The 10,631-nt window shown below is 48.5% G+C and overlaps 1 protein-coding gene across 7 annotated transcripts in view; it reads left to right on the top strand.

Annotated features, from left to right (window-relative positions):
- The first annotated feature begins 3,787 nt into the window (after positions 1-3,787).
- Positions 3,788-10,631, top strand: part of ELAVL3 (ELAV like RNA binding protein 3) — an 86,396-nt gene continuing 79,552 nt past the window's right edge. For 5 of the 7 annotated variants that reach the window (XM_079959652.1, XM_079959649.1, XM_079959648.1 and 2 more), the window contains exon 1: positions 3,788-3,884. In XM_079959652.1, coding sequence (XP_079815778.1) covers positions 3,816-3,884 — 69 coding nt within the window. In that variant the 5' untranslated portion in view covers positions 3,788-3,815. Of the gene's footprint in view, positions 3,885-9,536; positions 9,764-10,631 lie in introns of those variants that run through there. The other 2 variants (XM_079959653.1, XM_079959651.1) reach the window with 1 other exon arrangement.

Here is a 10,631-nt window from a genome sequence, read left to right as displayed (position 1 = left end):
GAGACGCGAACCCGGTTCCCCAGATTAGCAGACTACCGCTCTTAACCACTACACCACACTGGCTCTCAGAGGGAGAAAGAGGAAGGAAGGAAGGAAGGAAGGAAGGAGAACACAAGTGAAAATATAAACAGATAGGAGAAGTAGGATTTATAAGAAAGCTGTCAGGCTAGAGTAGCACGCCCAAGCATTCACTTCAGTCACTTGAAGGGTACTGAATAGATAAAGGTTAGGGAGTGAGTGGCACTGTGGTCTAAACCACTGAGCCTCTTGGGATTGCCAATAGTAAGGTTGGCGGTTTGAATTTGCACGACGGGATGAGCTCCCGTTGCTCTGTCCCAGCTTCTTCCAACCTAGCAGTTTGAAAGCACACCAAGGCGAGTAGATAAATGTGGCAGGAAGGTAAACGGTGTTTCCGTGTGCTCTGGTTTTCGCCATGGTGTTCTGTTGTGACAGAAGCGGTTTAGTCATGCTGTCTGCGGACAAACGCCGACTCCCTTGGCCTGAAAGCAAAGATGTGCACTGCACACCATAGTCACCTTTGACTGGATTTAACCATCCAGGGGTCCTTTACCTTTATCTTTTACTGAACAGTTATGCTGACCAGCAGAAGATATCATCTCATTTTTGCCATGCCTTGCTTATTTGAGTAAAAGCAAGGGCAACTTGGGGTTCCAGGCATTGACATCTCTGGACATTCTCAGCTTGACATTTCCCAAAAGGAAAAATCACACCATCACTCATGGAAGAAACACATGATTTCAGGTACAGTGAATGACCTCCTAAGTCAAGTTATTTTTGGAAACCAAACAAAGCAGGCCAGTTACATTTCAAATTAGACAAAGAGACTATGCAGCTGAGTCATTATGGTCTGAAAGAAGAGAAAGTGATCATCATTACAGGGGATACCTGAAGGGAGTTGTCTGGTCCAACTACAGAAGATAATGGCTGTGGAATGCATGCAAAACCCTTGGTGAACTGAAAACAAGAGGACTCAGCTTGGCAATTCAGTATAAATCAAGCATTATTTCTATGGCCAATATCACATATTTTTATAAATACACAAAAAGGGAGATTTTTACTTAATGGTTCTGTGAGGTATGACATAGTGCTGTTACTTGTCCCGAAGATGTGGAGGCTTAGTGATTTACCGTATTTTTCGCTCTATAAGACACACCAGACCACAAGATGCATCTAGTTTTTGGAGGAGAAAAACAAGAAAAAAAATATTCTGAATCTCAGAAGTCAGAACAGCAAGAGGGATCACTGCGCAGTGAAAGCAGCAATCCCTCTTGCTGTTCTGGCTTCTGGGATAGCTGCGCAGCCTGCATTCGCTCCATAAGATGCACACACATTTCCCCTTACTTTTTAGGAGGGGAAAAGTGAGTCTTATAGAGCAAAAAATACGGTAACTAGATAAAATCCCACTTGGGTTTGAAGATCAGAGAAGCAACCCGCATCCCCGTTAGGAATGACAGCCATGGAAGTAGCTGTTAAGACCAAGCAAATGTCCTGATCCATCTGCATTGTAGAAGATGCTTTCATGTTGGGGTGACTCATGATCTGGAGAATATGCAGCAGAGCGTTCACAGAGAAATTCAGTATTCCAAAATCCCTTTGTTGAGTCATAAAACTTGGGTTTCATCTTTCTTTTTCTTTAGAAAATTTGTATCCCACCTTCCTAATGCATTCACATTGCAGCTTACAACAATTAAAATGCAGAGATTTTACATAAAAAAATACATCCCTCCTCCTCCTCCTCCTGTGATCACTTGTAGTCAAGTAAGATTGTCTTCCATGAACTTCCATGAACTACCATGGTCTTAATGGTGAGTCCGTAAGTGACTGTGGAGGCCATTTCTGGATCCACACGTCCTTCCACTGTGGGGACATAGGTCTCCAGGCAGGTGTTGATCACGGTGAGAGTTTGCCAAACGTGCCTTCCTCTTAGCACACTTCTCCCTTTCATCCTGAGTTTCATCCTGAGTTCAAAGCCCATGACACCTTTGGTAAAGGCTGTTCTCCAATTGGAGCTCTCGCAGGCCAGTGTTTCCCAATTGTCAGTGTTTATACTACATTTTTAAAGATTTGCCTTGAGAGTCTTTAAACCTCTTTTGTTGACCACCAGCATTACGTTTTCCATTTTTAAATTTGGAATAGAGTAGCTGCTTTGGAAGATGATAATCACCCGGGAAGAATGGCAGATGAAGCTGATGGACTATATGGAACTGGCTGAGATGACTGGCAGAATCCGAGACCAAGGAGAAGAGTTAATGGAAGAAGAGTGGAAGAAATTTAAAGTTTATGTTCAGAAATATTGTAAAATTAAGGAATGTTACAAAGATGTTGGGGGAAAAAAATATGTGGTTTTAGCAGAAAGGATATAAAGGATTAAGTAAAAATGAATTGGTGAAAGAGAGAAGGTAAAATTATAATATGTTAAGATAAATTATCAGGATAAAAACAAAGTTGGAAGGATTTGCTGGAATATTTAACTGAATTAGAATACAAAAATGGGAGGTGTGAGGAAGTCAAGGAAATAAGTGAATGTAAGTAAGCGAGTTAAAGGTTCGACTTGTTTTTTATCTCTTTTTTATGTTTTTTGATATGTACTGTTTTCTTTTCTTTTTTTTCCTCTGTAACCTTTAAAATCTTAATAAAAATTTATTTATTTTTTTTAAAAAAGGAAGACGATCATCAGGCATCCGCACAACATGACCAGTCCAACAAAGATGATGAAGAATCAATAAAAAAATACAACAATGACATAACAACGGAAACAAGCTCAGCAGATAAAAAAACCCTAAACGGAGTTTGTCATGTCATGTGCTAGGGAAGACAAAAGCTTTTCAGAATAGAAACATTTACACTAATTGGTGGAACATAGTTAAAGGAGGAGTCCTACTGAACTTTCTGGGATCTGGTCATTTGAAGCTGCCTTATATGGAGTCACTCTAGGACACAGTGCTGTCTTCTCTGATTGGCAATGGCTCTCTAGGGTCTCCAGTAGACTTCTTTCTGAGCAATGTCACTTGATATGCCTTTAAGTGAAGCTGCTTCAGTTGAGCTTGGTACCTTCTACATGCAAGGCATAAGCTTTGTCACTCAGCTACAGCTTCTTACAAATTGCCCGTCAGCTTTAAGCTGATAAGGAACCCAGGTGAGCAGCCAATATGATGGTTGCTAAGCCTATCATGGAGGTGGGAGGTTGGTCGACAAGGGCCCTGGTGACATGTTTGCACAGAAAGCTACCTTTCCTTGTGCCCACTCCACAACTCCCTGCCCTCTGCAGCAAAGGGATCACTCTCCTCCATGATGAGCAGGTGAGATTCTCTGCAACTACCTTGCTCCCCAGAGGTGTTTGGATTGTTAACATCACTGACAGAACCCACTCCAGCGCCAGCTGCATCTTGGCAACTGCTCTAACCTTCTCACTTGAAACTGAAAGTGATTTCCCAGGCCTCTGCTGGGTGGATGGTAAGGGGTTCCTGCTGACAGTCCTCTCTCCTCGATTTCCCCCTTGGAGTTTCCCTTTAAAGGACTCTGTTGAATGCCTCTCTTCCTACATGAAAGCAAAAACATGCAAGAAGAGGGTGGGTGGGCGTGGTTGGTTTTGGTTCCTCTCATCCGCAGCGCAAGCTGTGTGGTTTGCAGATCTCCCCAGTGGAATAGGCCCGGCACAGCTATAAATCACCGGACGTGGATACAAAACCGTTACCTGGTTATGTGTGTGTGTGTGTGTCTCTCTCTCTCCCTTCCCTCCCTCCCTCCGCTGAGACTAACTGTAATCTTCTCTTCTCTCTCACCCTCCATCAGAAATGGCGATGCTGCTGAAAATGAGCAGATGCCCACAAGACACAGCACGGTACCTCCTGAGTGCAAATGAGGTAGGGGGCTTCACTGAAAACCAATCCTCTTCCCTTAGTTGTGGCAAATGTCCCCACCCACTTGAAAGCCGGGGAGGGGGGGAAGATAGAGGGGCTGGAGGGGCAGAGGTCGGGACTCAGGGGGTGCCAGAGATGGCATCTGTTTAAAATGGTTCACATTGATCCTCCGAGTGGCTAGAAGCTCAGCTGCAGGGCGCCAAAATGGTGGGAAGCAGTGAATTTTGCAGATGAGAGCTTGACATTTTTGCTGGCTGCTTTCTCTTTGCTCTGCACAGGAGTTCCTCTGGTAGGTGGAAGTTGGCAGGGCGAGGGTGGAGAGGGAGGGAGATCTGTTGATCACCACAGAGGAATCACAGGGCTACACAGGCTCAGAGGATTGAAGAGACCGTCCACAGGGAAGCTAGATGGAGAAAACAGCTGTTGGTTTTTGGTGAAAGGATGTTGTTATGTGTAACCCTCCTCAACAGTCTGACCAATGTTGCATAGCAAAGCAGAGGACAGGGCAAGAAGGAGGAGCAGGGCGACGTACCTCTAAAGATGCTTCCAAGAAACAGAAAGAGAGAGAGAGAGAGAGAGAGAGAGAGTTTTCAAAACAAAAGCTCTCCAGAGGTCCAATAGGCTGGAACATGACTCCTGGGTGCTGATCTCAGTTTGGCAAGGTGTGTGTGTCTGTGGAAGAGAGCAGCGGGGAGCCTTGTTTTCATTCCTTTCTCAACCACAGCTCAGAATGCGGAGTCTGATCTACTGATACAGGAAGAGGCTACTTTTGGAGGGAAGTCACATGATAATAGGGAAGGACGTTTCGGGGTGCGGGACTTCTGGAACGCGCTCCTGAGTCTGGGGTGATTGTTCTCCTTGTGGTTTAAACGAGTACTTATAGGGGAAGGAGCAAAGATCTGCGAAAGGCCCTGTGTTCTGACCTACAGCCATGGTCTCTCTTCCATCCCAGTTCAACCTTCTCTTGCATGAGAAGGAACTGCATGATGGGCCATGGAGAAGGACAATATGGTCCAGCAGTTTCAGAATCACGACTTGGTGGAAGAGCTATGTTCAAATCCCACTTGCAGAACTACCTTGGCAGCCTGTTTTCCAACCTGCCTCAGTTTTTCCATTTGTGGAAACGGGAACAAAGCACCCATTGCCTTCCACAGCATGGGGAAATTGAGTGTATTGCAGTAGAACTTTTTGGTTTCTTCTTGAAGTGCTATATAAAGAGTGATAGCAATTGGCTGGTAGTAGAACTAAGGTGTTGTTGTGTAGGCACTATGGTAAAGGATGGGGTAGGGGAGCCAGAAGCCACACCCCATAAGTGTGAGTATGGAGCAAGATCTTCCATTATGTACAAAAATGTGGCACTTAATGTAACAACTTCATGGTGAGAACCAGCACCTATTTTTCTAGAAAAAGGTCTGCAGGTCTGGTAGAATCAGAGGTCAGTGCCAGCCAGCCTAGATTCATTATGGCTCTCTCAACAGTTATTAACCTTCTGCTCTTTGAGGGAAGACTTTGATGGGGGCGGGCAGTGGCTTTCCATTTTTCGATTTGTACAATTTGGTCTGGTGATCATGGCAAACACTGAGGCCCTCTTTCAGACCCACTTAGTGGTAGGTTGAATGACAAGCAAGGGTGGTCATATTGGAACAAATTCAGAGATTTCCAAGGTCATTGGGTACTGGAAGGTAAATAATACAAGCAAGAGATGATAGAAATATGTATGCGTGGCCTGCAGAAGAGAAAATTGCAGGTAAGGCCATGCTGGCAAAAACAAAATGACAGAACCATGACAGAATAATTGTACAGCAGACCTACTGAGAACATGATTTCAAAGGCTTAATACGGTAGAACTACTAGAAACCAAATCAGCACATGGTTGTTGTTCTACAAAGAACTAGAGATCATACTGTACAAATCTTGCTAATGTTCTGCCACAGATTTTTCTGTATGCACCCCATCTACAAGGGCTGCAGAACTGGGATGTGCCCTTCCCTCCTGCCGACTCCTTTTAAATAAAAAGGATTAGTGTTATCTAGTGCTACCCAAATCAAAACATCACAAGTCAAAGAAAGAAAGGCTGAGACAAGTTAAAGTAAAAACACAGGCCACCTCTAAAGACAAAAAATGCAAGTGCTGGCCAATCCTGGAACAAGCAACTGAGCCTACAAATAGCCACGTTTTTAACTCATCAAACTGAACAGCAACAAACAACACATTGAAAAGACAAAAAAAAGCCACCCTAAAACAAGCCTACCAACAAATTTCTGGGACACGTTTGCAAACAGACGACCTCGCCTGGTGAAACACGGCAGTACCAAGGCCAATGGAAAAGTGACAAGAGGCACACAGAGAGATGAAAACACACACATCCCCCTTGCTGAAATTAGAAATTCTGCAGTCCCTGCAATTCCACATGCTCGACTCCAGTTTGGTGAATACTTGTGTCCAGGACATTACCCAGGATCAAAATTTGGCAGCAAAATTCTGACGCTGTAAGAGAAATTAGTCAACTGGAAGATTAGGAAAGGGCTGTTAAGGACAATCCCCAAGTCTGGATGGTTCTCATGCACTCTAACAAAGTACACTGATAGGAGGGGCCATGGCACCAAGGGCATGCAGAAGATCCAGGTTCAATCCTCAGGATCTTCAGGTAGGACAAGGAATGATCCCACCCCTCTGAGTGATGCTGCAAGTCAATATTAAGCTAGATGGATTCAATCAGTGGTGTTTCCTACACTTCCATATGTGCAGAGTGTTAAGGGGCTGGGATACCCTTGCTTCACATGGAGCCAAGAGAAGTGTATTTACACTACAGATTTCAATGAGTTCAATAGCTATTCCCTCGCCATGGGGAGCCCTGGGAATGATAGTTTTGTGTGAAGTTTTGTGTGAAGGGGGTTAGCAACCCCACCAAGAAGGAAATCATCAGCATCTTCACCAAACTACAATTTTCAAGATTATTTAAGGGAAGACCAAGAAATTGCTTGAGGGTGGGCTTCTTCTGGGGGGAGCTGTCTAGGCAGGTAGGATCCTTAAGCAGTAGCTGCCCAGTCTGCCCCCCCCCTAGTTTATGGTTACCAGATTTTTTTCAATGATTCCGGGGACATTCTTTAATTATTTTTTTTAAGCTGAGTAGCAACAGGGAGTCAGTAGTGGGGATGGTGAGGCAAAAGACCCTGGGCCCAAGCACACATGCATATTGTATAAACGTGCAAAGCTCTTCTTTCGCACCCTGTGAAACATAAATGCGCAGAGTTTTTAAAAAACTGGGCAACGGCCGCCCACCCACAACTCCCCTAATCACTCAAAACAAGGGGGGAAGGGGGCAGGAGATCTGTACCGCTGGACGTCCTCAGTTCCCCTTTGGCAGAGGCGGGCACCACGGCAGCAAGCAGCTCCTGAAGCCAGCCAGAGCCAGCTGCACTACCAGGCTGGCTCTGGGCTGCTGTGGCTGCCACTGCCATGTTTCCCAGGGACAGATTTGCAAATCTGGGGACATTCTGGGAACCAGGGACATCTGGTAACCCTACCTTAGTTCTAATATACCTGAATGGATTCTCAGGTGCACAACGCATCTCTGGGATACTTGCTAGAGTAGGGAAATAATAATGTTCAGGACCTCTGTGACAAAAAAATATTCTCAGTTATATGTTTTTTAAAACCAAAGCCAAGTTCAGACTTGCCTCAGGCAAACAAACAGCTATCAGGTATGTTTCATTTAGAAGCCCTCAGTGTTGGGGAAACTGTGGGTCTCTTTATAATAGAAGGAGCTCAGTTGTTTTTTAGTTGGATGAGTAATTCTGTCTGGGGGTTTACCAAGCTGGTGCCAAGAGATCACCCAGGACACTGGAGTCTAAGTTGAACTGTACAGGAATATGGCACCTGATTGGGTATGATATGCCATTAAATAACTCAGTTGTGTGAGCCGGGGTGTGCAACTTCCAATGTCATGCTTTTACATGCAAAATGGGCAAGCGAAAGTTCAGGTGTGAGGACAGCTATTTTTGAGTTCCCTGACTGTCTGTGCCCACTGATTCTTGAATACCAGGGAATCAACTTTCAGCTTCAGATCTAAGCGTGGTTCCCTTGTGAGAGATATCTGCCCTTTCTCCCTTTGGCCAATTCAGCATGCATGTATGGGCACCACCTCAAAGCCCTGCAAGAGAACCGGAGTCTGGAATATACATTCTGGATTTCAATTGGAGCAATTTCCTTTGCAACCAGAATCAGTTTACCTGGCATGGCTGGCTCTTATTCCAAGTGTCCCTTGCCAATATTGCAGAGGATGTTGGAGGGCAACTAAAGAATTGTCCACCACTGCTGCAGGGATGCTGTTGTGGGGGGCAGCTTGTGGATCCCGTGCAGCTTCACATGGTTTGATAGTTCTGCTCCAGCACTTTCTTCATTGTTCCAAGGAAGCTAGTGTGCGTATGTGAGGGGTGTGTGTGTCTTCTCTCTCTCTCTCTCTCTCTTAGAATCATAGAATTTCAGAGTTGGAAGGGACCCGAGGGTCATCTAGCCCAACCCGCTGCAATGCAGGGTTTTTTTTTGCCCAACGTGGTGCTTGAACCCACGACCCTGAGATTAAGAGTTGCCATGCTGTACTGTCGGAGCTATCCCAGCTCTTTCCTCCTCCTTCCACCATCTCCCTTATCTCCCCCCACCCCGCTTTCTGGGGCAGGATGCGCGAGAGATTTCTCTACCACCTGTTCTATGCGCCTTCTATGGCGCCTTCCTCGCTTTATCTCCTCCCTGGGCTGGTGGGTGGTCTAAATGCCCGTCTGAACGGGCGTCTGCAGCGGTGGGGGGGGGGGGGGCGGGGGCGGGTTCACCATCGGGAGATAAAGGAAAGGGAGAAGAAGCAAAGATTCAGAGGGGGGCGCTTCGTCTCCTCTCCTTCGCGCATTTCGTTTTGCCCATCGTTGCCTCCCCACGCAGCCTCTCCACCGTGTGTGGTGCGGAGGGGGGGTTCTAAGCGGAGCAGGGAGGAGCGCGCCTCCGTGATGGCTCGCCGCCGCCAGCCAATGAGCGGGGGCCCTGTCAGTTTTGGGGGGGGGCTCATAAAAGCTTCTGGCCCGGCAGGTGGGGGGCCACTGAGGGGCTGCGCGGGCGGCGGAGCGAGCCCAGCTGCGGCGGCCGGGGCCCCCGACGGACTAGCGCCTTGCTCACGGCCAAGGACAGGCCCCGAGGGGGGGCCCGGAGAAGAGAGCGCCCGCCCATCCCCCTCTCCCCCCCCCCGGCAAAATCCCCGGGTGTAAATAGTCAAGGGCGTTTAAAGGACCATTGTGTGTATCTCCGCGAGTCGCTCGCCTCCCGTCCGTCCCTCCTCCGTTCCCCCCTTTTTTAATTTCCCCCCTTAAAAAAAAATAATCCGCCCATTTCTCTCTCTCTCGTTCTACTACCCCCTCCCGCGTTCTTTTCTTTTTCTGTTTTCTCCGCTCCGTTCTCCTCTCCTTTTAACATTCCTCGCGGCTCCCTTCTCCGGGCTAAATCCCGCTTCGACGCCCATCCTTTCTCCTTTTCCACTTCTTCCGCTCCTTCCCCGCCTCCCTTCTCCTCGGGAGGGAAGCTGTTTTTATAAAAAGAAGGGTTTTTCTTCCCTCCGCTTCTCCCCCGCCCCCCGGGACAGCAATTTATCCTCGCTTCCTCCCTCCCCCCCCCCCCTTATTTTGTATGCGCCACCGTCGCCGGGGGGTCCAGCTCGCCATCGATCGGGAAGGCAAGGCGACCCCCGCCCCGCACCCGGGGCCAATCCGTTCCGACCCGCCCCACCCGAGGAGGAGGAGGAAGAAGAAGGGGGCGAAGAAGCCCGATTCTAGAGCCGTCCACGGAGCCGCCGCCGCCGCCGCCCGGCAGGATCCCGGCGCGCCCTAAGCATGGTCACTGTAGGTATTTCGCGGCTCCGGCGCTCCTTTGTATGCTTCGGGGGCGGCGGCGGGCTGGATGGATGGATGGATAAACGGGGGAAGGGGGAAATGTAGCGGAGACGGCGCTCCGGAGAGCCCTGCCCCTCCCCGCTGCTCGTTTGGGGGAGCTTTGGCCTTGAACGGGGAGGTGAAAGGGAAGGCGAAATCTCTGCCGCGGTGGCTCTCCGCGGGCGCATTCGCCCCCTTCGCCAGGGACACGCGCGCGCACAAGGGGGGCTCTTTGGCGATTCGGGAGCCTGAAAGGATCCATACGACGCCCTTCCTTCCACCCAAAGATTGCGGGCGGGCGGAGAAGGGCTAAAGAGCGTGTTCACACGAACACACACACACGTATCTGGATTGTGTCAGCTATAGTACATTGTGCAGGTCCGAGAGAAGGGCGAGCCTCCCTCGGGTTTTCCTTGGGGAGGGTGTGCGTATTCGAGTGCACGGCCGAAGCGGAGCTAGCTGCGTCTCGGAGGACGATGGAATCGACCATAACACACCAAAGCATCTATCATAATGGGGGGGGGGGGGGGAGTTCCTATCCGTGTGGTTGATTTTTCCCTTGGAGGGGAACGGTTATGCAGATACAACAGTCCTTTCCTGCACGCATCCATCACCGTGGAGGTCGTGCAAGAAGAGGAGAGAAGGACATTTTGCGCTCCCCCCCCCCCTTGCCTCCGCAGAGTGGCCCAGCTTAAGCCAGATTTCTAGCTCAGCGGTTTGCAATTTTGGATGCAGCCCGACGGGTTTCGAGAGATATTGCGCGTAGGAATTGGGAGGGGAGGCGGTGTCTGGGCGTTTTGTGCGCCTCGGTCGCTTCGGGGTGTGTCTCTCTCGAGCT

The sequence above is a fragment of the Podarcis cretensis genome, assembly GCF_951804945.1.
Source record: "Podarcis cretensis genome assembly, chromosome: 17".
Taxonomy (NCBI): domain Eukaryota; kingdom Metazoa; phylum Chordata; class Lepidosauria; order Squamata; family Lacertidae; genus Podarcis; species Podarcis cretensis.
Note: the sequence above shows the minus strand (reverse complement) of the source record. Positions and strands in the feature narration are given on the sequence as shown.